Source organism: Podarcis muralis, chromosome 3 (assembly GCF_964188315.1).
Source record: "Podarcis muralis chromosome 3, rPodMur119.hap1.1, whole genome shotgun sequence".
In the NCBI taxonomy this organism is placed as follows: Eukaryota; Metazoa; Chordata; class Lepidosauria; order Squamata; family Lacertidae; genus Podarcis; species Podarcis muralis.
Genome location: NC_135657.1, coordinates 104,845,210 through 104,873,171, shown reverse-complemented (window position 1 = coordinate 104,873,171; position 27,962 = coordinate 104,845,210). Strand labels below are relative to the sequence as shown.

General features: G+C 43.4%; 2 protein-coding genes across 6 annotated transcripts in view; one reads left to right on the top strand and one right to left on the bottom strand.

Annotated features, from left to right (window-relative positions):
• The window catches only part of MACROD2 (mono-ADP ribosylhydrolase 2), a 997,146-nt gene that overhangs the window by 938,315 nt on the left and 30,869 nt on the right, over positions 1-27,962 (top strand). The window lies entirely within an intron of this gene.
• LOC144327314 (uncharacterized) lies at positions 21-13,196 on the bottom strand. The gene is made up of 4 exons (XM_077926439.1): positions 13,095-13,196; positions 2,999-3,118; positions 2,303-2,415; positions 21-1,295 (listed from the first exon to the last, which is right to left on the bottom strand). Exons 1-4 carry the CDS (start codon positions 13,158-13,160, stop codon positions 1,235-1,237), a joined length of 360 nt encoding a protein of 119 aa, XP_077782565.1. The 5' UTR covers positions 13,161-13,196; the 3' UTR covers positions 21-1,234.

The window sequence follows — 27,962 nt, the reverse complement described above, 5'->3', positions numbered from 1 at the left end:
GAAAGGAACAAACAGAAACATTAGACGTAAAAATACTTTATCAATGACAGAGGAGTAGACTTCATTATATTTGACTCCTTTCTTCACAAACAGAACAAAACACAGTAGCTATTTGTCCCACTTAATATTGTCCTGTTCTTTAATTGAGAATTGTTTTGACAATCTGACATTCAATTTTAAGTATTCGGTCCAAGACAATGTTTATGTCAATTGTCAATCAGACATTTGATTAATTTTTCTAAGCCAGCAAAAAAGAAAGGAGCTTAAAGCTGCATAAATTAATGTTTGTTAGTATTGTTCTGTGAGATTAGGTAATGCTTTGCACTTGGGTACTGCATTGTTTAAACAGTTGGAAGATGACAATAACATCCCCCTGAAAGTACAAAGACAGGGAAGAGAATACAATGCATGTTTCAGATTGTGAAGAAGAGTAGCCATCTTTGCTTTTACAACACTGCTATCAGAAACTAAGCCGTAGCTCATGCCACTGTATCTCTTGGATTAACAAAAATATTGCTAAAGTACCAGTGCAAAATAGTAATATTATGGTAGCACTTTATTTGACTTGCTTTATATTGAAAAGTTAGTACAAACCAAGGAGGCATCAATCAACATGGTTTGTCATCCTCTTCACATTATCTGTAATGGTGGTGGCTTACATAAGATAAATAAAACAAGACGGCTCCTGTTCTAGGACTTACGATCTAAAAGTTAATGACATAAAATTAAAAATGGAAGAGGAATAATAATAATAATAATAATAATAATAATAATAATAATAATAATTTATTATTTGTACCCCGCCCATCTGGCTGGGCTTCCCCACCCACTCTGGGTGGCTTCCAACAAAGATGAAAGATACACTAAAATGTCACATATTAAAAACTTCCCTGAACAGGGCTGCCTTCAGATGTCTTCTGAATGTCAGGTGATGTTTATCGCTTTGCCATCTGATGGGAGGGCGTTCCACAAGCAAACTCAGGTACTGGTTATTAAAGTTACAAAATTCTAATTAGGACCAGAGGAATTAGTTCTGGTAGAGAAGCCCAAGGACCTTGTTTGTGGTCTCTTACTAATTCCAGTAAAGTGCCCCCCGTTTCCCAATTTTCTCTTAGCTGTGGCCTGGTGGAATAGCTTCTGCCAGGTGACAGTTGAAGGAGGGAGGAGCCAGTGTAGTGTTGCTGCTTCCCACCTCTTCCTCTGCTAGAAGAATGTCACCCTCTGGTAGGTGACGTTATTCAAGGATAAAGCAACTCTGGCTTTCTATAGTAGACTGGTTGGTGTTTTGGATCTTGCTGCAATAGAAATTCCAAACAAATATAACAAAGTAGCTGCATGAGGCCACGTCAATTCTTTATTTAACGGGGATAAATATAGAGGAACATTGGATACCCAGCATGCCGCATCACCCTGTTTCCATGGTTATTATCATTTGGAGAATTGTCCTCTCTGGTATGCAGGATGGATGAAAAGTCAGTTTCCTGGAAACCCAAAATGAGGTTTGAACAGTAGTGCTTTGCGGGTCTGGGTAGTGCTGTTCACCTGAACTCCTGGCACCGCCATCACTATGGCATACCAGAAGGCAAGGAGGAGAGGAGGGACATTGGCAAAGTTGGTATGGTGCAAATACATCAGCAGGAACACCGAATTGGCTCTGCTGGTGTGTTTGCTCCCTTGCCACCATCTCACCCCTCACCTTCCTGGTGCACCACAGTGATAGAGGTCAGGCAAGTAGTGTTGGCCTGCCAATCACTACTGGGCTTTAATGACCGCAGATAGTTGACAAAGTATTATCTGTCCATGGCGGCAGGAGTTGTCTCAGAATAACAGCCTTTAGATAAAATCATTTGATTATGATGATTTGTCAATAATGATAGTGAACATATACAGAATCTGTGATATACAGGTCACAGAATTACCCAGAAATTCCTTATGAGGAGGAGTGGAGTTGCTTCAAGTCAGTGACTAGTGTTCTCACCCTTGTGAGATATCTTTGTCACTTTTCAATAAAAATCTGGGGAGGGGTTCTGAGCATCACCAGGTGTGTGTTTTTAAATTTTCTTTAAAGTATGTATCTTGTGGTGCCCACAACAGTTTCTCAGATTTTCAAATGTGCTAAGAATGTTGGAGACCCCTGATTTACACTGTGTTTACAACCAATTTTTGCAAAGTTCCAGTATTCCCAGGTAAGGTCTGAGGGCAAACGAGGCCACCACCTTACTGCAGTTAAGTGAGTTTGAATCTGGACAGTGCATGGATAAGTGACCATTATTTCTGGGTAATGAGTCCGTATTCTACTCACTTTGCTTCACAGCTCTTTGATACTTCACCTTGCCTCTTCGACATGTTAGTCTGTTCCCTCATGTTCTCCCAATTTTCATCTTGTTTGCACAGTCCGCAAGATGTGTAAAGCATCTGTTGAGGTGACACAAAGCAGAAACAATAGGAGATTGTTATAGGATTCGGCAATCAATCAAAAAGAGGACACTGTTGTATGAAAAGAAGGTACGAGATGAGCAACTCTGTACGGAAATAAATCTTCTCCCTGACAGGAGGAACTTATCGGCAAAGGAGTCATTGATAATAATGTGACATAACCTCACCCATCTCTTCAGAATATTACCCCCTTTTGAACTTGACGCTATTCAGACTGTCACTCACATTCCTACAATTCTTCTAAGACTCTCAGTTCTCTTAACACAGTGGGCAGCTGATCATCCAATCATGCAGACTCCACCATCTGGAATAGTTTCTCTGCACTTAGCTGGCTCATAAAAATCTTCTTTTGAGCAAGAAGAGGATTATGTGCCAGTCACTAGGGGCTTGCACCAAGGGATGGGAGCCAAAATGTGTCTATTTCTAATGTGGCCAATGTTACCATATGGATTCCCTGAGTAGCCATCTCCCTTACATTCATTTCGAGCAGTTACTTGGAGTGGACCCAGTGGCAGTGTTAGGATTCCATTTCAGGAGTGAATTAACAATAGTGTTAATTCACCTTCAGTATTGGTGGTAGCTTCTTCCAAGCTGAGTTGCGTTTGGTCGTATTTTGAAAAGCACTCTCTTGTTTTGCTGCTTCTATAAATGGTCTGGACAAGCAGCAGTACCAATAGGGTGACTGCAGAAAAAATGAAAAGAACAATTCAGTTAACAAAATACTTCTGGTTTTGCCTATAGTGTTAAGGTCTTTCCATGTTCACTCAAGCTTCAAAATGCCAGGAGATTACAGCTGTTCAGAGCCATGCCCCTAACAGATGTGTTATTTAAGCAGCATTGATATGGTATGGTACCCTATGCTGTAGATAGCTCCACCTTCACCACTACATTGGAGCTGGATGTTTCTTAGTGGTGGAACAGTGGATCTAAGTCCTTTCAACCTCAAATGCAGCATGGATCATCCTCAAATCTACCTCTCCTACACAGCCAAGTTTCAAAGCAGAATGTGATTCAGCTGATTCACCCTTAACTTACAGCAGGCATCCCCAACCTTCGGCCCTCCAGATGTTTTGGACTACAATTCCCATCATCCCTGACCACTGGTCCTGTTAGCTAGGGATCATGGGAGTTGTAGGTCAAAACATCTGGAGGGCTGCAAGTTGGGGATGCCTGACTTACAGCCAGGAGTGTGGCCCTAAAACACTGACATAAATGAAAACTGAAAAGCTGTATTCCAGCTACCTAGATCCCTGTACAAGTCGTTGCAGAGAATGGACAAGGAAGACCAGATTCTTCCACAGCATCCTAAAGGCATTAGTCGAATTGGCTGTAAATCAAGCGACATGCAAAAATGTCAGAGCAGGTTTCGTTGTACTGTAAAACCAACACTGTTTGGTTTGTACTTCACCCTTGCCACCTTCAAGGCATAAACCCTCTTTTCCTGCACAGTGATAGTGGAAATAGAACTCCATTGTTAAACTTTTTTTTTAATGTCTAACACAAATGTCAGATTTTACTTCCATTGCCCTCATTAGACTTCCTGAGATGTAATCGATTCCCTTTCTTCAGTCTTCCCTCACCTTTAGATTCAAAATAACATGGTATGCTGCACACTCTTTGGCATTATTAATATCTGCAGCATTTGGAGTGGAGTCAATTTGTAAACTACCCTGTCATCCATTTTGTTTTCTTGTGCAGCCATGGAAGTGTGGTGTATACCTTAGAATGGGCCCTTCCTCCCATGATACTTAAATTCTTACTGGATCACCCCAGCTAGAAAATGGAGCTGTACATTTGGCGCAGTACACTCCATGTAAAGAGCAATTTAAATATTAGTTCATCTTTTTCGAGGTCCCAGGGTTTCCAGGCCTCAAGGTTTGTGTTTCCTTTTGGAAATGAGGCGCATTGGGGATTGTAGTGTCTTTATCCACGCATATTTACAACCTGAGCCACAATGGAAAGATTCACACCATTAACACCCCCAAAGTGTCTTGTTTCTCCCATAGCTGCAGCCTTAGATACATGCAGAAATCAGCCATGGCTTTTCTCTGCCTTTCCAGCCTAAAGCTTCTTCCTCTGGGCTACATCACGGCCAACACTGCCCTCAGAACACCTGCTTTGTCCTACTATCTAAAAGAGAGAGTAGGTGGCCCCACTCATTTGTCATCTGCCACAGTGCCCCCTTTCCTTACACTATTTTATATTTGAAAATATTTTATTGCACTGCCAGGGCATAGAGAGAGACCTTATAAGTCACAGTGTCATCAGTATCACTCAGTAGCCACTTCACCTTCTCCACCCTGGTTAGATTTGTTTCCTTCATCAAAAGGGGTTTCATGAATAGATTTCTTGGGTCTGTATATAGTGGGCATTGTAGTAAAGGTAAAGGGAGCCCTGACCAGTCCAGGTCCGACTGTGGCCGACTCTGGGGTTGCGGCGCTCATCTCGCTTTATTGGCCGAGGGAGCCGGCGTACAGCTTCCGCATCATGTAGCCAGCATGACTAAGCTGCTTCTGGCAAACCAGAGCAGCACACGGAAACACTGTTTACCTTCCCACCAGAGCAGTACCTATTTATCTGCTTGCACTTTGACGTGCTTTCGAACTGCTAGGTTGGCAGGAGCAGGGACCGAGCAACAGGAGCTCACCCTATTGCGGGGATTCAAATCGCCGACCTTCTGATCGGAAAGTCCTAGGCTCTGTGGTTTAACCCACAGCGCCACCCGCATCCCAGTGGGCATTGTAGTAAGTAATGGCAAATGTCCTCTACGCATGGTTGCCCACACAGACAGAGTCTCTCTTCATAAGGTATTCTGTTATATCGTCCATCTATGACTGGTGAGGGCACAGATTGAAAGGGTAGTTCTTGGAAGGCAACTCTTAATGAGGCAGGTGGAAGATTTGTCAAATATCTGGACCTTGGTTCTCTTAATGGCCCATTACAGTTCCTTTCGTTCTCTTAATGGCCCATCACCCAGGCTGGCCTGGTCCATGATGGATCCAGGAATTAGAAGGGTCTCACATGCAGCCTACTTCCTCCCCCCCACCCTGCCAAACTGGCCTGGCATCCACAAATTCATAACAATATGTTCATCCTTCTGGCTTCTTCTGAAATGTTGAGCTCTTTGTGCAAAATACCTTTTCTTTCATAGGTCTGGATCCTGTTTTGCTGCCTTCATTGAGTTTCTGCGGCTTCTCTATTTGTTTCTCTGTCTAGAACTTTAGAGTCTGCCTATTTGTACCTCTGTGTATTATTCTAAAAAAAGAGAACTAATAAAACATTTTAAAGGCAGATAAAAGCCAAGACTATAATAACAGCCAGCAGCAAGTTGGAGGGGGAGGGGGGAAATACTTTAAAACAATAATAACAAAAGGCAAGCAGGTGCCATTAAAACCCAAAGGACACTTTGTGTGGCACTTGAAAGACAGAATTGAAGACATCAGAATATGATGGGTGGGAATTCCACAGTCTGGATACTGAGGCCTGCTTGCAGGCTTCCCATGGGATGGGCTTTTCCATGGGCACCCAGTTAGCTAGACCCACCAGGGCTGTTCTTATATTCTTATGAGAAGGTTGCATTCCTGATAGCCACCTGCCTAACTTCAGAAGGTAGGGGAGGCACCAATGAAGATCTCAGTTGACAGGCAGGTTCATATGGCAGAATGTGGCACTTCAGATACATGACCGCAGTAAGGTTACCAGATTTTTTCCAATGAATCCGGGGACACTTTTCAACTTCAGTGGATTTCGTATGGGGGCTGATGTGTAAATCCAGGGACTGTCCCTGGGAAACGGGGATGTCTGGTAACCTTAGACCACAGGCCAAAACCAGCATGTTGAAAACCAGCATCTAGTTCTATAATATGCCTAAAAGGTTTTAGTCCCAACTCACAATCTGGCTGCCATGTTTTGGACGAGCTGTAATTTTCAGCTGCTGCTTCAGGGGTAGTTGATCATACAATGCATTACAGTAATCTAGCTTGGACATTACTGGGGCATAGATAATGCTGCAGTTGTTGGGCCACTCGAACCATTGGGCAGAGTGACGCAGCTGTTTCAAGCAGCTAGTTTGGGTATCATAGATAGGGAAGTAAATAACAATGTATTATTACTGCATTTGTACTGTCAGGTAAGGGGAGAGTCACTTGTGCAATTTTCTGCCCCAGGTGACAAGCTGCCTTGACTAGCCTTTGTGGTGACCATGGGCCATTTGCTGCTCTGCCTCAGGCAGCAAAATGTGTTGTGCTAGCCATGCTTGCACACCAGTCAAAGCTGATAGGAGGCACCACAAACAATTGATACCACCTGACATCCAGCCAAGCATCATCCCCCAAACTACAAACCAGGTACTAAAGAGGAAGAGTGAGCAAGCTGAATACCAGTTCCCTCGACTGATAAACTCTTCAAAAACAGCAGCTTTTATCTTCTCTGGATTGACTTTCTAGCACTAATCTAGCCCATTCCAGACATCAATGATGACACATTGGGTCAGATAAGAAGCAGAGATAGAGCTGGGTGTCATCTGCTCACCAATCTAATACCAAGCTGGGTTCAGGGTTCTTCTGTTAATTCACAAAACCCTTAGGGACCATCTGACTGTAAAGGTAAAGGTAAAGGCACCCCTGCCCGTACGGGCCAGTCTTGCCAGACTCTAGGGTTGTGCGCTCATCTCACTCTATAGGCCGGGAGCCAGCGCTGTCCGCAGACACTTCCGGGTCACGTGGCCAGCGTGACAAGCTGCATCTGGCGAGCCAGCGCAGCACACAGAAACGCCGTTTACCTTCCCGCTGGTAAGCGGTCCCTATTTATCTACTTGCACCCGGGGGTGCTTTCGAACTGCTAGGTTGGCAGGCGCTGGGACCGAACGACGGGAGCGCACCCCGCCACGGGGATTCGAACCGCCGACCATGCGATCGGCAAGTCCTAGGCGCTGAGGTTTTACCCACAGCGCCACCCGCGTCCCATCTGACTGTACTCTGCATCAATTAAGGTGGTCCTCTGATGGGGCACTTCTGGTAGTTCCCCATGCCCCTGAGGTTCGGTTAGCCTTCCCTAGGAGCTGAGTCTTTAGTGTGGCAGGTCACGCCCTATGGAACTCGCTCTTTGGTGATATTTGGCAGGAACCACCCCGCCTTCTTTCAGGTGTCTTTTGAATTTCCCCCCTTTTTAACCAACCAGTATCTACTGCTTTTTTTATTTTTTAAAAATTTATATTTATAATGTCATTTGTATTTATTTTATATTTTTTATGTATTGTAAGCTGCCCTGACATATTTTATGAAAGTACAGATTATACATAGTTAAATAAATAAGAAATCAAATCACCCAGCTCCAAAACTCCTAATGACCTTCCTTTAGGACCACCATCTAGAGCCAGTGTGGTGTAGTGGTTAAGAGCGGTGGACTCGTAATCTGGTGTACCGGGTTCGCGTCTCCGCTCCTCCACATGCAGCTGCTGGGTGACCTTGGGCTAGTCACAATTCTCTGAAGTCTCTCAGCCCCACTCACCTCACAGAGTGTCTGTTGTGGGGGAGGAAGGGAAAGGAGAATGTTAGCCGCTTTGAGACTCCTTAGGGTAGTGATAAAGTGGGATATCAAATCCAAACTCCTCTTCTTCATCTAGATGTTATACAGAATGAAGACACTACAAAACCTTGTGGTATAAGCATAATTGCCAAGTTTTAGTAATAACACATACTGAAATAATGTTCTTTATCCATGACCAAAGGCGCTAGCTGGCATACAAACCCTAAATTCATTTTTATTCCATGTAGAGGAGCATTAAACAAACAATCAAACAAAAGCTTGTGTGTATGGCACATTAGCCTTTTAAAAATGGCATAGTACAAGTCTGGAGTTTTCTCACTGAATCAAATGAATAAACTACTAGCTTCAAAAGCCTGAAGTGCATTTGGCAGGGATTTGAGAGAGGGACTTTTTGGTAGCTGTGGCCAAACTCTAGAACACCTTCCTTGGGGATTCCAGTTCAGATACTTCTGTGGTGGCTTCCATCACACAAGTACCTTCTTATTTAGACAAGCCTTTGGCCTATCAAGCTGTTTTATCTGCTCCTGCTGCTGTGCTTTGTTTTATTTTTATTTATTTATTAAGCCTGGCTGTCTTATTGATCTGTTTTCTTACCTGTTTGTTTTATACACTGTTTACATTTTATAGGATTGCTTTATGTTGTATTTTACTGCGTTTGTTGTTAGCCACCTTAGCTCCATTATGTAGGATGTAAATTATTTCTGTAACAGGCATAACAATAATTAGGAGGCTTTTAAACCGTACCACTTTCTGAGGAGGGAAAAAAAGGAAAGGAAATCTGCCTCTTTTCTAATGTATCTTTTATTTCAGATAACAAGGAGGGAGGGAAGAAGAGAGGGAGGGAGGTGTGATCATAGGGTTTGATAAGGAGATGAGGGGAAACCGGCTAACATAAAGGGTACAGAACAGACCAGAGATAGAAACTTTGGAGTGCCACGAAGCTATCTATTCCGTTAGCAGTCTGGTACTGAGCCCACTGTTCAAGACAATACATGAAGTTTGACTAGACATTCATTGGAACTTCTGAGGAGAGCCTCTCCGGGTTCAAAATAGCCATGGTATCTGTACCCTTCAAAAAATGCAGGGTACAGGTCTGTAGTCTCGCAGGCTCTGTCCACAAGTTCCCATGAATGTGTGGCAGATGGGGCAATCTCAGTGGGCACAAATCCAACCCTCTTCTCCTTTAGTCCTTGTGCAGGTTCGTTTCATTTTTATTTATTTTCAGCTTTTTCAGTTTTTGAAATTGACAAACAATTATCAAACAACCAACATTGAAAGAGAATTCCAAAGAATCTCCTGGACTTCCCTTCCTCCCCTTTGTGGGTTGTGCAGGTTCATTTCAACCTTTCCTACACTGCATGAGCAGGTTGTTTGCTCTGCAAGGCTTCCAAACATGGACCATCTTTGTACTGTTCAGACATGATGGTTGGGATCCAGAATGTAACTTATGCTCATGGAAACTCTGTGAACTCCAGCTGGAGGAAGAAGGGGGGGGTGCAATTCTCACTGCTTCCTGTGCTGCTTTCCACACCATTCCAGGGGGTCCCCCAATCTGCAAGGGCAACTTTTCAGGGGGTGCAGGGATGGGGGGGCTACAGGGTGTAGGAATGAGTGAAAATGACCTCCCCTGCTCCCACAGGAATTCTGAATCCACCCCAGTCATCCCTTTTGAAATGATCTGAGTCTTTGGGGTTCGTTGGACCAAAAGCTTTTAAATAACAAAGTGTTAAAAAAGTAAAAAATATTGTTTATTCCTGCTTCAGACTAAGCTACTGATTTAACCTGGAAGGGGGGTAGGGCAGAAAAACATGAAAATAAATAAACATAGAGGATACATGTTTAAAAGTCTAAAAAGAGCATGTTTGCTTGAAATGGCGCTTGGGGGGGAATTGTCATCGCGCCACTCCTTGGTGTGTGGAGTGCCTCAGGGTGCGATTCTCTCCCCGATGCTTTTTAACATCTTTATGCGCCCCCTCGCCCAGCTTGTCCGGAGTTTTGGGCTGGGCTGCCATCAGTATGCCGATGACACCCAACTCTATCTGTTGATGGACGGCCACCCTGACTCGGCCCCAGATACACTGACCAGATGTCTGGAAGCTGTGGCTGGATGGTTACGTGGGAGCCGGTTGAAGTTAAATCCTTCGAAGACAGAGGTCCTTTGGCTGGGACGGAGCGATATGGGATTGAGGGGGCAACTCCCATCTCTTGCGGGGGTGCAATTAGTGCCAACATCATCCGTTAAGAGTTTGGGTGTAATCTTCGATACCTCCCTCTCTATGGAGGCGCAGATTACAGCTATAACAAAGGCGGCATTTTTTCATCTCCGCCAAGCTAAGCAGTTGGCTCCTTATCTCTCTCGCCCTGACCTAGCCACTGTGATCCACGCGACGGTCACCTCCAGACTGGATTATTGTAACTCGCTCTACGTGGGGCTGCCCTTGAGACTGACCCAGAAACTCCAGCGGGTGCAGAATGCCGCAGCGAGACTCATTATGGGGTCTTCGCTGCGAGATCATATCCATCCGGTATTATACCAGCTGCACTGGCTCCCGGTGGAGTACAGGATCAGGTTTAAGGTGCTGGTTTTAACCTTTAAAGCCCTATACGGCCTAGGACCCTCGTACCTACGGGACCGCCTCTCCTGGTATGTCCCACAGAGAAATCTACGGTCTGCAAATAAAAACATCCTAAAGATCCCAGGCCACAAAGAGGTTAGGCTAGCCTCAACTAGAGCCAGGGCCTTCTCGGTCGCGGCTCCAATCTGGTGGAACACTCTGTCACAAGAGACTAGGGCCCTGCAGGACCTGACATCCTTCCGCAGGGCCTGCAAGACAGAGCTGTTCCACCAGGCCTTTGGTCAGGGCGCAGCCTGACCCCCTCCTCTGGCAATCGGCAATATGCACAGAATTTAGCTTGATGGTTGCCATTAATTTGATTTTAATTTAATCTGATTTAATTAATTTTATAATGAATGTTTTAGAATGTCGGATTATTTTTATTGTTGTTAGCCGCCCTGAGCCCAGCTTCGGCTGGGGAGGGCGGGATATAAATAAAATTTATTATTATTATTATAAATGGATTTATCTGCTTCTGGGAGGCAGTTAACAGCTTCCCCAGCAAAAAAGAGTAACTCATTTCTCAACTGTCAGAACTTGCATATCAGATGAAGACATGGATATCTCAAAACTCTCACACACATAAGCATATGTTTTAATTTCAGTGAGGTTCTTACTTGTTTTTATACTCAGAAGGTAGTTTTTTAAATATTTTTTTAAAGAATTTAATTTTTTAAATGAAAGAAGTATTCTTGACCCATTAGTCGTTAATGGGTCACTGAGTTCAATACAGTGGTACCTCGGGTTACATACGCTTCAGGTTACATACGCTTCAGGTTACAGACTCCGCTAACCCAGAAATAGTACCTCGGGTTAAGAACTTTGCTTCAGGACGAGAACAGAAATCGTGCTCTGGCGGTGTGGGGGCAGCTGGAGGCCCCATTAGCTAAAGTGGTGCTTCAGGTTAGGAACAGTTTCAGGTTAAGAACGGACCTCCAGAACGAATTAAGTACTTAACCTGAGGTACCACTGTAGTGTCATGAATCCATGGGTGCAATGCATCCTTGATGCACCTTTAGGGTGTGAGGGCTGTGAGGAGGAGGGAAAACTCCCAGGAGTGATATGAAGACAAGATTGGGATGCTCATAAAGTATGGAAATATTCCTTCCTTAGACGTAAGGTAACATCTACTTGGAGTCGATTAATAAAAATGTGTCCCGCGTTTTCATACCAGGGTATTGTTGGATATGAAAAATGGCATGCACCATGTAGCAGGCACCAAACATTTCAGGTTTATTCAAAGAACACATAACTCAACATGAATGCTGTCTGGAATATTTATCTGTGAATCCTGCATTGTAGGGGTTGAACTAGATGACTCCTCTTGGGGTACCTTCCAACTCCACAATTCTGTGAATCTCTTTTGCCTCAAGTGGCAAAATGTATTGGGCTGGCCCTGCAGTCCAGAATACTCTGAAGCAGCATTGGTGAATTAGTGATTCCAGGATACAGCGGTTCTCAACCTGTGGGTCCCCAGATGTTGTTGGACTACAACTCCCATCATCCCTGAACTCTGGCCTTGCTAGCTAGGGGTGACGGAAGTTGTAGTTCAACAACATCTGGGGACCCAAGGTTGAGAAAGGCTGCAGGATAAGGTTGCCAGATTCAACCCGGGACAGGTCTCCTAAAACTTTCAAAGAGGAGAGTGCTCAGCAGCTATGGCTTTTCCAACTCAATTCTGTTCAGAGCTTCTCTCTGACATTCTACTACAGTGGTACCTCAGGTTAAGTACTTACCACTAATTCGTTCCGGAGGTCCGTACTTAACCTGAAACTGTTCTTAACCTGAAGCACCACTTTAGCTAATGGGGCCTCCCACTGCCGCCGCACCGCCGGAGCACGATTTCTGTTCTCATCCTGAAGCAAAGTTCTTAACCTGAAGCAATATTTCTGGGTTAGCGGAGTCTGTAACCTGAAGCGTATGTAACCTGAAGTGTATGTAACCTGAGGTACCACTGTACTTTTTGGTCCAGTCCAAAATGGGGACAGGTGGCCTCAATTCAGAATTCACGAACCACCCATATATTATTGCTCTTGGGTAAAAAAATCCCTTCAAACACCTTTAAGGCTTTGTCAGCTTTGAAAAGCTTTGGAAACAACGAAGTGATATAGCTGCTGCAGTGAAATAACAAAAGGCAAAAATACAACCTGAATTTATTATTATAAAAATGAGTTTATTGAACATATTACCACAGCTTAGGGCACTGTTAAGTGCCCCTCAGAACTAAGGGGCTGCTTGTTCATTCAGAATGATGTACTCCTTCATGAGGATAACGCATTTCATAGCCTGGCAAAAAAACAATGGTTCAAATCTGATTTGTGGTACTCCGGGTTAGCAAACTTTTGCCTTCCCTGTAATTTTTCTCCAGTGGATTGTATAATAGTGAAAACACAGATGCGCTTTGCCAAGCCTTTAGAGCTCGCAGCGCCTAAGCTGTACACCATATTGAATAAACACCTGGGGCATTCATTTAAAACCTTAATTCAGGCTGTTCACCTGCACTGCCAAATGAAACAGAAGCTCCTCTCGGGCTGTGCGGTATTCATTTAAGCAGAGCTCCATCTGCAGGATTTCAAGGGCTGCGAATGAAAGGAAGGATAAGGCAGAGGAATGAAACTTCTTCGGAGCTTGCACGCATTACCTATGATTTCTAATTAACTAAGGTTTCGTGAGCAACACTGACCTAAATTGCTTTCTTACGGGCTGGGCTGTTTTTTGTTTAAATGAGCTGCTGTTGTTTTCCTGAGCTTTGCTGACTCCCTCAGATGTTTTTTTGAGCGGTAATGGCCTCATTGACCCAATAATTGAAGGATCTTCTACCTTTTCCCTCCATCTAGCAACCCCCCTCCCCTCCCCACTTCTTATTCCCCCCTCATTGTTCTCCAAGCATTGCCACTAAGCAGATGGCCAGAGAGTTTTGCATCCTTTCAAAGGGCTTCATGTTTTTCCCATCTCATCAAGCATGTCTCAGTCATGTCTGGGTAAATATCTTAAGGCCTTCTCATCAGTCCCCCTTATGGCAGATCTTGAAAGGCCTGAGCAATTTTTAATAAAGGAACTTGGAAAGTAAGACTTGGAAAGTTAGACACTGCATACGCTTTAGCAGCAGAAGCAACTTTCCTTCCATTAATAATATTTGCAAAGCTTAGTAATATATGGTAGGTGCTCAAGTTACGTCAAGGGCACGTTACACTTTGAGTTTATAGTTCATTTGCGTAGAAATACAAGCAAACTCAGAATTATTTCGGTGCTGAAGGCCCTGTTTGGTCATCCTTCAGAAAGAGAACACAATTAGTTTCTGTGGAATTTGATCATCCATGGGCTTTTCTCCCTCCTGTGTCTCTTCTCCTTTGTGTTTTATAAAACTGCTTTGGGAGCTTTATTTACAGATCACAGAATTGCGATGAAAGCTCGATTAATTAACAGGAAAAGAAATTTGCATCCTGCTTTGGATCTGACAGTGAACTCTTTTTTGTTTGATTGTTTTGCTTTCCTTACTACACAGCCATAGAAGCACTTTCATTCTTAATGAATAAAAATGATCTATGTAAATGGGGGATGGGGAAGGTGCTCTGCTCCTAATAATATGCTGCAGAAGGCAACTCGCTGTGTGAAGCACAGATTTTATGTGGGATGTCAGCTACATTGCAGATGCCCTTGAGGACGTTTTCCACATAACTGAATTATGTAGTTTTCTATTTTCCACATCCAGGCAAGTGAGATAACCCAAGTGTCAGGTGGTATATATTAATACAATTAAGTACCTGCTAATTTAGCCACAGTGGAGATAAATATTTGGATATAATTAAAATCATTAGATGTAAATATAAAATCATCCTTTGGGTTATGGAAGGAAAACAGCCAATAAAATGCGCTGTTTAACTCAGGGACAGTAGCTTCTTCAGGAGCAAACTGCACTGGAAGCAAATTATAATGTGCTAGCCATTCTGAGTATTTTATTGGAGCACACAATGAACTTGATTTATATAACCAGACCACAGATATTGGACAAAAAGAATAAAGAGGAGCATCTTAAACATCTCAAAAGGAGTTGGTTCCCCAGGGTAATACCCTCCCATTTGATCAGATGTCCACACACTCACATATATGCAAGGTCTGTTTTCAATAAGGTGTCTATGTGTTCTGCTTTATTGGTCTGTTTGACAGTGTTGTCTATTGATGTTCAAGTCCAATTGAAAAACAAAGAGCCATAAGATGGGAGAGCAGTCACAGTCTTCCCCACTATGATGATGTACTATATTTTTATTTAAATTAAAGTAGTTATTTCTAAACTTCTCTGTATGCCTACTAAGTAGCATATGCACATTTTATGCAAATTTGGCCCTCGTTTCTCTTCTTTTTTGTTATGTGTTTCCTGTTTTTAGTTGTGTGTGTGTGTGTGTGTGTGTGTGTCTAAGTGCCCACCACAGTTTTCAGACATTGCAGTAGATGTACAAAAGCAAGAATTGCAACTTTTGCAAATGGTTTTCATTCAGCACTTGTTAAAATGTCCATAGTATTCTTGCTCTTTTTACAAACCTTTTGTTTCTTCACAGCACATTTGTGCCAATGTCAATGTGGTTGCTTTAGAGTCACTGATGTATGGGACTGTGTGATTTATTTTGATTATTTTATTGGGCTATTATATAGAGAATTTGAATGCAAAATGCCACATTTTTTACATCACTGAGGAAAGATATTTCACCTTTCCAATATTTTTCAATGGGCACACTCAGAATCAGTGTAGTTTAACATGTTGTTATGAGTCTTGGGTTGCAAAGCACCATAGGTTCTGGATTAAGCTATTGATTGAATTGAATTGAAGTTTGGAGTGTTAAAGCCAGGAAATACTTGTGTGTATTTAGGTTAGACCCAAGTGTACATTTGAGCCAAAGCATGCCTGGAACTTCTGGAATCTCACACTGTGGAGTTTGGGGTGGTGTGTAACAATATGATGAACCAGCCTGCTTAGCATTTGACTTGTCACAGATTCAGCTTTACTTATTTCCATCTTCATACACTTTTTTTATCTTTTCGGCACAGATGGGTTGGTGGCAAAGGATTAGAGTTTGTTCTCTAGACTATTTGCCATTGATATGCTCCTGCTGACAATTATAGCAAATTTCTGTTTTCATGGTTCCCTCTTTTGTGTTTTATTTAAAGGATCAGTTAGAAAGAGAAAAAGAAAGAAAGAGAGAGAGAGAGAGAGAGAGAGAGAGAGAGAGAGAGAGAGAACAGTCTTGACAATCCAGACTCTTTAAAAAAAAAATGCTTCTGTTGGCTAAATTGCACCAAACTTGGCTGTCTATTGAAAATTAGTATTTGACTGTTTCTACAGTACTTTAGATATGCAATTGTTGCTATAGAAATGTAAACGTTCATAATTCCACCGATCAAACAGTGAAACAGCATTGTTTGGCGGTGGTTTCTGCCTCTTTCCACGTTTCTATCCCAGGGGTGATGAAAATCACAGACCTCCTTTATGGTGCTTTTTGGTTTCCATGCAGATACATAACTGCTCATTGCCCAGGGTTGCAGCCAAATTGTATAAAAAGAGTGGTAATAATAATGATGGTGATGATGATAACAATAACAACAACAACAACAATAATAATAATAATAATAAATTAAAGACCTTTTTCACAGCTATGTTTTGTGGCTTTTACCCTAGGAGAAATTAGTTTTACCCTGAAGTAGTTTCCATCTGTCTTACACGACGCAAGGAGCATATTGCAGTTGGCCCAATAGATTTTTGTTTGCTTCTGGCAAATTATCTCTAGTCTCTGCATAGAGTAAAGGCTTGTCATTAACTCACTTGACAGTTAACTCAGTAAGGGGATAAAAAGTAATGTTTGCAACCTGCCTGGAGTAACATGGGGGCAAATAGCAGGTACCACAAAATGAAATGAGCCCCACATAGTACAAACAGAAATTTGCGGTTGAAATACCTTGGTCCGTTTCCTGACACGCACAAAGTAATAACCTTTTTATAGGTACACTTGGAGGGTCTGTCACTGCACCCATGGTGTTTTGACTATATTCAGTTTTGGCTTTATGCACTATCCCTGGAACATAACTCCCACCCCACATAAGTAGTGGGTCTACAGTACTGATTTTAACTAATCAGTCAATTATTTGGCTACCGTTTGCTAATAAATATGTTCCAGCACTATGTAAGGAAGACTTACCGTAGTTGACAGGATGAATCCTTGAGAAAGTTTAAAATAATAGCACACATGCTCAAAAGGATCAGAAGAATTATTTCTGTGTGCCCAAACACCTTACTATTTCTATGCAAAGGGGCTTTGCATTGTTTGTTTGTGTGTTTATTTGTGTGTGGCTCACCATCAGTGCATGCCACATTATGGAGTCACAACAAGGAACCTTACAACTCAAAATCGAAACGCTTACAACCAAAAAAACCTTTATATGAGTGCTGCTGTTACAGAGAGCCCAGAAGCCCCTGTGCTTATTACCAGCCTCTGAAAGACAGATTTGAAGGAAGAAGAATATTCCTTAGACCTGATATGAAAATCATTTTTGTATTGTGCTCTGGAGGGATGGCCTTTGCTAGCAAACTGCGTTACATCATCAGAAAACTTCTGCACATGATCAAAGAAGCAGAGCTCTGAGGACTGTGCTTTGATTATGAACGGCACAAAGTGATCTTACATGAACTCACTCGGGGGAATGTAATACTGTGTACAGGAGGAGATCTATATCACCTGAAGTCTTTATCATTTCTTTACGTTATCTGTGAAATTCTTTCATGTTTTGACTGGGGAAGGAGACTCATTAGTCACAGGCAGAAAACATTAGGTTAACCAGCAATAACGTGACCTCAACCCTATCTGTTTACTCAAACTGAAAGCTCTTCCAGTGAGGAAGATCCCACCCCGCAAGAATATTAGGTGAAATTATTCATTTACTTTTCAGTCATCCATATTTTTCATTGTCCTGTAAAGAGTTGACATTGCTGCCTTGAATAGATTTGTGGATGCAGAAGCTATTGAGCTAATGGAGTAATCTCAGCACTTTATTGGAAAGAGCCCTGTGAAAATATCAGCAGTCAAATTTAATGGTTTATCTAAGCCCTTCGAGATTTCCAGTGTGTGAACTTCTGGCCTCTCATCACTCCATTTCCTACAATCCTTATGTAGCACACTCTTAAGCATTAACAATAATGCTTGTAATAAAGGTAAAGGTAAAGGGACCCCTGACTGTTAGGTCCAGTCATGACCGACTCTGGGGTTGCAGTGCTCATCTCGCTTTATTGGCCGAGGGAGCCGGCATACAGCTTCCGGGTCATGTGGCCAGCATGACTAAGCTGCTTCTGGCGAACCAGAGCAGCACACGGAAACGCCGTTTACCTTCCCGCCGGAACGGTACCTATTTATCTACTTGCACTTTGACGTGCTTTCGAACTGCTAGGTTGGCAGGAGCAGGGACCGAGCAACGGGAGCTCACCCCTTTGCGGGGATTCGAATCGCTGACATTCTGATCGGCAAGTCCTAGGCTCTGTGGTTTAACCCACAGTGCCACCCGCATTAACAATAATGCTTAATATAATATAATATAATATAATATAATATGCATTAACAATAATGCTTCTAATAGGATTGCCCAAAAAGGAAACCCACCCATATCTTTATGGCTTGTTTCTAAATTCCAAAAAGACGATACACCCACTCTTTCGGGAGAAGGGTGTGGTAGTGGGTGCTGGGATGTAGAGTGACAATAGGCTATTGAAAGCTGCTTTATACCAGGTCTGACTTTTGCCTAATGTTTTATATTCTGACTGGCTGCAGCTGTTTATGGTCTCAGACAATTGTCTTTCTTATCCTTGCTTGCCTGGAGATGCTCTGGGTTGAACATGGGACCTTCTGCATGCAAAGCATGTCTTCTGCAACTGCGCTACAGTCCCTCTTCATATTTGATTTGTACCAGTTTTGACCTGCCTACGAAAAGCAATGCATGTGTTGGGACAGAGCCAAACCCCCAACTTTGCCATCGCTGCCGATGCGGCAGGAATCGGACATGGCAGCAGTGAAGTCTGAGCTGCACTGGCGCATCAGTGGGACCGTTGCCCCCATCGAGTGTTCTAGCCAGTGTGCCTGCATGACCCCAACCTTGCCGCCACCATGCCCTAGCCCAGTCCTTCCCAAGAAAGCAGCCCTATCTGCTATCAGGAGGACAGCTCCATAGCTTTGTCCATGGAACACATGACACTACTGCTGCTTAGCAAAACTCCGATGATTCAGCTACGGTATCGGATACAACCTTTATGATAGAGTACAAGCCTCCTTGGGACGCGGGTGGTGCTGTGGGTTAAAGCCTCAGCGCCTAGGGCTTGCCGATCGAAAGGTCGGCGGTTCGAATCCCCGCGGCGGGGTGCGCTCCCGTTGCTCGGTCCCAGCGCCTGCCAACCTAGCAGTTCGAAAGCACCCCCGGGTGCAAGTAGATAAATAGGGACCGCTTACAGGCGGGAAGGTAAACGGCGTTCTGTGTGCTGCGCTGGCTTGCCAGATGCAGCTTGTCACGCTGGCCACGTGACCCGGAAGTGTCTGCGGACAGCGCTGGCCCCCGGCCTCTTGAGTGAGATGGGCGCACAACCCTAGAGTCTGTCAAGACTGGCCCGTACAGGCAGGGGTACCTTTACCTTTACCTTTTACAAGCCTCCTTTGCCAAATCACAAGCACAATGGCATTATTAGATTTAACCTACATTCATGCCACATGGTTAAGAGTGGCCAAATTAGCTTAAGTTCTTAAATTCTCTCTATGCTATCAGTTTTGTTTTGTTTTTGTACAGTGCAACTTTATGAAATTTTATGTAGCTCACACTAAATTCAGTGGGACCTGTACAGAAAAAAACCTTGGGAAACTTTGAACTCTCAGAGTTGTGTTGTTGTTTTTAACAGTGCCGTAGACTTGCACCCTCAGCTGGCTACTATATTAAAAAACAGCGGCAATAATGCGCCACTACTCTAAATATACATTGCTATTTCCTTTGAGCCCTCTAGACATTTAGAGGTGTATACAAATCCAATATCCAGTTACCAGTAGCATACAGAGCAGTAAAGCTTAAGTAGGCACAGAGGGTTTAAATACAGAGGAAGATTATTGCAATAGATAAAAAATGGGTTTATTGTTAAGAAGTCAGACCAATTTATCGGGATTAACTTTCAGTTTGTTCCCTCATATGTAGACCCTCACTGCTCCCAGAGAACACTTCAGGGTTTCAACTCCCTTCCTGGAATCTCATGAAAATGGGAAAGAGAGCTGCCTGTCCGGAACATACGGACAATCGCTCTGTCCAAATCTCCTGTCGAATTCACCTATCAGTTCATGCAGCTGTTGAAAAACATGAGTGACATGAGCAACAGTCCCATAATGCCAAAATAATAATAATAATAATAATAATAATAATAATAATAATAATAATAATAATAATTACCCCACCCATCTGGCTGGGTTTTCCCAGCCACTCTGGGCGGCTTCCAACAAAAGATTAAAATACAATAGTCCTTCAGATATTAAAAGCTTCCCTAAACAAGGCTGCCTTCATATGTTTTCTAAAAGTCCGATAGTTGTTCATTTCTTTGACATCTGATGGGAGGGTGTTCCACAGGGCGGGTGCCACTACCAAGAAGGCCCTCTGCCTGGTTCCCTGTAACTTTGCTTCTCGCAGGGAGGGAACCGCCAGAAGGCCTTCGGAGCTGGACCTCATTGTCTGGGCAGAATGATGGGGGTGGAGACACTCTTTCAAGTATACTGGTCCAAGGCTGTTTAGGGCTTTAAAGGTCAGCACCAACACTTGGAATTGTGCTTGGAAACGTACTGGGAGCCAATGTAGGTCTTTCAAGACCAGTGTTCTGTGGTCTCGGTGGCCGCTCCCAGTCACCAGTCTAGTTGCCGCATTCTGGATTAGTTGTAGTTTCCAGGTCACCTTCAAAGGTAGCCCCACGTAGAGCACATTGCAGTAGTCCAAGCAGGAGATAACTAGAGCATGCACCACTCTGGTGAGACAGTCCGCGGGCAGGTAGGGTCTCAGCCGGCGTACCAGATGGAGCTGGTAGACAGCTGCCCTGGACACAGAATTGACTTGCGCCTCCATGGATAGCTGTGAGTCCAAAATGACTCCCAGGCTGCGTACCTGGTCCTTCAGGGGCACAGTTGCCCCATTCAGGACCAGGGAGTCCTCCACACCTGCCTGCCTCCTGTCCCCTAAAAACAGTACTTCTGTCTTTTCAGGATTCAACCTCAATCTGTTAGCCACCATCCATCCTCCAACTTCCAACCATGTTCTCCAACCATGTTCCACTGAGTTCAATGGATTTTACTAACTAATAATTGTCTTCAGGATTGTACCCTAGCATGGTATAATGAAGGTAGTTAAACATACATGGAATGTGATCCAAAAACAGCCATTTGATTCTAGCCACTGACATCACTTTGAATCCTTTGTGGCTGAATCCTTCACACTTTTTTTTTTCTTTTACTGTATCTTGGGGGAAGGTCTGCCAAGGCCTTGGCCAACTTTGCATTCTTGTGGCTGTGAAATAAAAAGAAGCTAAGACAACAATAGAAAACCTGTTGGTCATGACAGTCCTGCCTGGCCACAGAAAACAACAAAGAAATGTTAAAGGTACATTGCGGACTTTGCTATACCAATCCTCAATTAAACTTTGGCTGTGGAAGGAGATACCGATTTACCCCTGATATTCTGGCAAAAAATGTTGTGGCTTCTGGTAATGTTCCAAAACAGCTTCTTTCTCTGTTCCTAGGGCTTGTAAGGAAATGAAAATTATGACTATACTGCTTGTTTGAATTATGAAAAGTGGTCTATATACAATGCCTTCCTTCTTTCAAACTTTATGTAGCTTGAGGTCTCTTAATATGCCTTAAAAGTAAATTTTATGCCCATGTAATGGGATAAAGGGCTTCAATTTCTGCCAGCTACTGAAGTTATTCATGTAGTTCAAATTTTGAAAGCTCGTCCCTTTGATCAGCCAGGTCAAATTCTTCTAACAACTTATGGCAAAAATTGTTACAGAAGGAATAATAGCTTATTCGCATGACACGCCCCAGGGAATGATTCCTTGTGATGCTTTTAATAGCATATAGTAACCTTGGCAGAGATTCCAGAAGTTGGCTGTGAGTGACAGCAATCCCAGCACAAGGACTTATTGATGAGTGACTGCCTTGTGCTTACCCTCTTGGTATCAATCCTTGTGCTGCCTTGTGCTTACCCTCTTGGTATCAATCCACTAGCACAGAATCTGACCATTTGGATGGCCTTGTCCAACACAGAAAGCCATATTGCTTCTTTACATGCACATTTAACACTGACAGTAAAGTGGCAATGGACAACACCAAGTGATGAGCAAGACGACACCACCATAAATCTGGAAGGGAAGAGTTGGTGCTGAGGCCTGTGTGACAACTTTCACCTTTCACCAGGAGAAAGGCCATATCTCAAAGGCAGAGCATCTCTTTTCCATACAGAAAAGAGTCTGTCTCCAGGTAGGGCTGGAATAGACTCTGTCTGCAATCCTGGAGAGAGACCTGCTGCCAGTCAATGTACACAGTGGTAGCTCACCTGACCCCTCCCCCATCACCTGCACTGATGCTAGCTGCCAGGAGTTAGAGGGTGAAGGAGCTTGAATAACTCAGAGAAGCTATGAGCTATGCTGTGCAGGGCCACCCAAGATGGACAGGTCATAGTGGAGAGTTTTGACCAAACGTGATACACCTGGAACAGGAACCGGCAAGCCACTCCAGTATCCCTGCCAAGAAAACTCCATGGACAAAGACAATAGGCATATAAAAGTTATGACACTGGAGAGCTGGACCATAAAGAAGGCTGATCGCCAAAGAATTGATGCTTTTGAATTATGGTGCTGGAGGAGACTCTTGAGAGTCCCATGGACTGCAAGAAGATCAAACGTATCCATTCTGAAGGAAATCAGCCCTGAGTGCTCACTGGAAGGGCAGATCCTGAAGCTGAGGCTCCAATACTTTGGCCACGTCATGAGAAGAGAAGACTCCCTGGAAAAGACCCTGATGTTGGGAAAGATTGAGGGCACAAGGAGAAGGGGACGACAGAGGACGAGATGGTTGGATAGTGTTCTCGAAGCTACCAGCATGAGTTTGAACAAACTGCGGGACAGGCATGCCTGGCATGCTCTGGTCCACGGGGTCACAAAGAGTCAGACACAACTAAACAACAACAACAGACGGTAAGAATAGAGGTGGAGGTGAGGTCAGCATGGTGCAAATGCATCAGCAGAGCCAGTCTGGTGCTCCTGCTGGTGCATTTGTGGTACACCAATTTTGCCACCACTTTCTGTGTACCTCCCAATAAGCAACAGATGGTAGATCAAATAAGCCACCCCACCCCACTGACCACAACTGGCAAACAGCACAGATCTAGCTGGGTCAATGGTCTGATTCATTATAAGGCAGCTTCCTATGTACCCGCTATAATAAATATTTCCTTCTTTCCTGAGTTGGCTGAAATCCATGTTTCCAGGCAGATCAGCTGCTACTGAGTCTGCCCAGAGAAGCCAGTAAATATGGGCACTGTCAGGTAATACGACTAAGCACTCTGCCAAATTTAAAACATAAAATGACACTATGTACCTGCTGGTACTGTTAGCGTGAAAATGCCCTCTCTTGTTACAGTGAGCAGGAGGCACTGTATTTTGGACTCTGTGAATTGTGGGGGCATCTCAGTGTCTGGGGCAGCCCTAAGCAGCCCAGCCCTTGCTTATCTTAGGGAACTTCTCTGGGAACATTTCCATTTCCTGAGATCTTTGTGGGGAAGTCTTTATTCCACGTCCTGTCTTTGGCTGATGTAAGGATTGAGTGGAGGGCTATGCTATGTCTGTGGTGGCACTCATACCCTAGAATGGCTTGCCCACTTCTTTTTTGGCTTTTCTCCATCGGTTTCAAAATTGACTGTTCCAGAACGTGCTTTTTTGCTGACTGGTTACTTAGAGTAGACCCACTGAAATTAATGAACACAACTAATTCAACAGGTCTACTTTGTGTTGCACTTACACTTTTGTTTTACTTGTTTTTTGTGGCTTTTAGATTGTTTTATGGTGACTTCCTTCTGGGTGGCAAAGAGTGTGTGGTATGTAGAGAGAGATATAGCTAGATATAGCTAGATAAATCACATTTCTCATGGTGAGCTAAGATGGAGGTAATGAAGGATGTGCTGGACTCCAACTCCCATAATTCCTGACCACTGGCTATGTTTCCTAGGAGCTGATGGGAGTTGTAGTTCAGCAGCACCTGGAGAGTAACCATGTTGCCTATTCCTGAGCAAGGGTCTGGGTCTGCTATCTTTTTAACATCATATATATATATATATATATATATATATATATATATATATATATAGAGTTGTTGTAGGAACAGGCCAGTTATTAATAATAATTTCCATACTTCCATGTCCTTACAACATCTGACTGATGAAAGGAGGTACAGCTGTTATATGATTTCATAGCATGGTAAGTGAGTGGCCCTAAACAGACATGATTCTTCCTCTGGGACATGGGACCATTGCCTTTCTAAAGACTTTTTCAATTAATTACTTCAAATTGTGCATTTCCTCCAAGAAAGTGCCTTTCCTCAACTCAAGAAAAGCTGTCTGACACTCAGACTGATGCCACAAATAAGTAATGCTTTATTTTTATTGTATTATTTTATTTTTATTTAGTGCATCTCATCGCTAAAATACTCCCATATAGTAGCGGCAAACTTCTGCGTACGTGTACTGATGCTTTCAATCCTGACTGACCAATAATAATGACGTAAAGGGACATTTTAAAAAGCACCCCAGCAGCCTTGAGTGAACATGAATACAGTGGTACCTTGGTTGTTGAACGGTTTGGCTGCCAAACAAATCGGCTCCCAAACACCGCAAACCTCAAAGTGAATGTTCTGGTTTGCGAACCTTTTCTTGGAAGCCGAATGTCTGACGTAGCTTCTGATTGAGTGCAAGAAGCTCCTGCAGCCAATTGGAAGCCATACCTTGGTTTTAGAATGGACTCCTGGAACGGATTAAGTTCACCAACCAAGGTACCTGGGTTGCACCTGGGTAGTGAAAACAAAAGCTGACAAATGGGAAGGTTAGGTTTCACACAACACATATGACCTATGCTAGAGCCCATAAATGGAACAGGACGAGCAGTGTCAGATAGTTAGTATTCTTCACAGACTAATACTGCTATCAGGGAAGAAACTTTACCCTGTGGTTTGTTTAGAAGTTTTGCTTTTATCATCGACCACAGGAGCAGAGCAACAGTTGGACCCATGATAATACTAAGCATCAAAAGGATGCTCTAATAAAAGTTTATATGCTTCCTAACTCCCTTAAAGCAGAGGCTTGCTAAGTAGATACTACCCTATTGGGGACCAAAGAGGAAACTAGATGCGTCATACACACGTATCTGTGAAAACAAAGAAGGCAGGAGATTTCCAGAAATAGGTGGCTCCTTGCCGTATGTGTGGGAGAGTTTATCAATGAAAGGAAGTACTGCTTCCTTTACTTATTAGTTAGGAGATTCAGGGAATGTTTAAAATGTTGCTTGGAACAGAAAAGTGCGACTTTCCAGTGGAATTTGGAGGAATGTCAGACCCCCCCCCCCAAAAAAATGTTCTTCCTATTCCCTAAGGTTATAAACAGATGGGATTATGTAGAAGTGTGAGGCCAGCGATTGCACTTCGTTGTGTTTTGCAAAACTACATCTGTTTAACAATCCATTCCTTTTATATGTTAGTAGACTATTATCTGCAGAGCTGGGGAGGTGTTTACCCAAGAATGTGAGCTATGAGCCCAATTCATATGTCATCTTAGTCACAAATGTACCCCACTTACTGAATACAATAATATTACTATTTACAATGATCAGAATATATGGGGATGAACGGTGATGCCTAATCCAGAATGAGGCAGCTAGACTGGTGACTGGGAGTGGCCCCCGGGACCACATAACACCTGTCTTGAAAGACCTACATTGGCTCCCAGTACGTTTCCGAGCACAATTCCAAGTGTTGGTGCTGACCTTTAAAGCTCTAAAAGGCCTCGGTCCTGTATACCTGAAGGAGCGTCTCCACCCCCATCGTTCTGCCCAGACACTGAGGTCCAGCGCTGAGGGCCCTCTGGCAGTTCCCTCGCTGCGAGAAGCCAAGTTACAGGGAACGCCCTCCCATCAGATGTCAAAGAAATAAACACCTATCTGACGTTTAGAAGACATCTGAAGGCAGCCCTGTTTGTGGAAGTTTTTATTGACTCATATTTTAATGTATTTTTAATCTTTTGTTGGAAGCCGCCCACAGTGGCTGGGGAAACTCAGCCAGATGGGCTGGGTATAATTAAATTATTATTATTATTATTATTATTATTATTATTATTATTATTATTATTATTATGTTGGCGATTCGAATCCCCGCGACGGGGTGAGCTCCTGTTGCTCGGTCCCTGCTGCTGCCAACCTAGCAGTTCGGAAGCACATCAAAGTGCAAGTAGATAAATAGGTACCACTCTGGTGGGAAGGTAAACGGAGTTTCCGTGCGCTGCTCTGGTTTGCCAGAAGCGGCTTAGTCATGCTGGCCACATGACCTGAAGCTGTACGCCAGCTCCCTCGGCCAATAAAGCGAGATGAGCGCCACAACCCCAGAGTCGGCCATGACTGGACCTAATGGTCAGGGGTCCCTTTACCTTTTACTACTACAATGACTAGTCATACAACGACTCATAGAATTGTAGAGTTGGAAGGGATCATGAGGACCACGAGTTTTGCAGGGTTCCCAAATGCATGGTGTCCCTGCATTTGAGTGGCAGGTCATATGTTTGGGTTTCACTTCAGACAAAAGCAGGCAACTGCAAGTTGCTGGAAGAAGGAGATATGATGTCCCTTGGGGAGGATGGAAGCAAGCTAAAAGCATAGCCCTGCTTCCAAGTAAGCATGGCAGCACACTATATGAAACTAACACAGGAATGAGTTATAGACATGCAGTGATGCTAGGGAACTATGCCACAAGTTGGGCTGGTTGAGATGTCACAATGTTTTGTGTTGTGTGAATGATCCTTAGTGAACCTTGAGCTCAGATACTCCTTCTGTAGTCTGCGTTCTGCTTTTTTAATAAACCACAGCTTGTCATTTCATCAGAACCTAACAAACTGTGGCTAAACTATGGTCAGTAATGCAGTGGTGACGCCGTCACTGCACTTGCCTTAAGAACCAGATAAGGCCAACCACAAATGGTCCCCCTGATCTGATTCTCCCTTTCTTGGGCACACAGACCCCCCTCCCAATACTTTGTGCCTCTTCCATTCATAGTGACAGAATATAGAGAGGGTCGTAATAGCTACGTCTAAAATATATTTGGTTTTATTTGGCTGCAGTGCATAAATGTGTTTGCTTCCCTTCAGTGGAATCAGTTAATATAAAGCAGAATTAATAAAAGCTTGGTTGAGACAGAAATGAGATCTCATATAAATAAGTAGAGATTATTTCCGTTTTAAATGAATTTAAATGAATTGTTGTAAGTAGTAGCAAGGAGAGGGATATGAGAAACGACCCTTGCCAAGTTCTTTTTATTCAGCACTATTAATCCCTGCGTTTTCGGCATTAAAATGTTATATCCAGCAAGGGCTATGTGAACCTTGCACAGTTAGAAGCTTAAAACAGAGTGATGACACTGTACCTGACTAGTCATTATGGATTGAATTAGCCTTCTATAGAAATGGGGTCTCAAAATTGTCTCCGGTAATACAAACTTTAAATAGGAAGGAGTTTATATAATGGTTCCTGAGGGTTACCTTGTGATTATCTGAAGGTGGGATTTTCCCCTCCTCATGCTGCCTTCTGCCTTCCAATATTTTAACAAAATTCAGTACACCCGAAAGGTCACCTAGTTATTTATAGCCTAGCTTAAGCCTACCACGCTCTCTGGAAACATATTACTTCTCCCAACATCAGATTTACAGATTTGGGCTGCAAACCTATACCCAGCTGAATATACTCCAGAAAGCACTCTATAATTTTCCAATTGCCATCCTAAGACTGCATTGGCGAGCCATAGCAGTAACTGTGACTGTGACGAAGAGAGATTTTCACTGTGTGGGTGCGTGCCCTCTGCGGCTGTCTCCAATATGACTAGTAAAGGCTTAATTGGAAGAAGATCAGGCATTTGTTGAGAAATGAGTTGAAAAGACATGTGCTTTGCACCAACCCTCCAAATTTGCAACTGTCCACAGTAAACTGATCATTCTGCTTGACTATCATTGAGCTCCTGTTCTACAGCATATTATATCGATTGAAATGAGATGAAGGAGGGCACTTTGTGT

What these genes read in the sequence shown, in the direction of transcription:
- LOC144327314 (XM_077926439.1), bottom strand. Translation starts at nt 13,160, where the DNA reads ATGGAGCTCTGCTTAAATGAATACCGCACAGCCCGAGAGGAGCTTCTG. An exon ending in TGTTTCATTTGGCAGTGCAG is followed by an intron (nt 3,119 to 13,094) that starts GTGAACAGCCTG and finishes TTTTTTCTGCAG; the next exon opens with TCACCCTATTGGTACTGCTG. An exon ending in TCAAAGAGCTGTGAAGCAAA is followed by an intron (nt 1,296 to 2,302) that starts GTGAGTAGAATA and finishes TTTCTATTGCAG; the next exon opens with CAAGATCCAAAACACCAACC.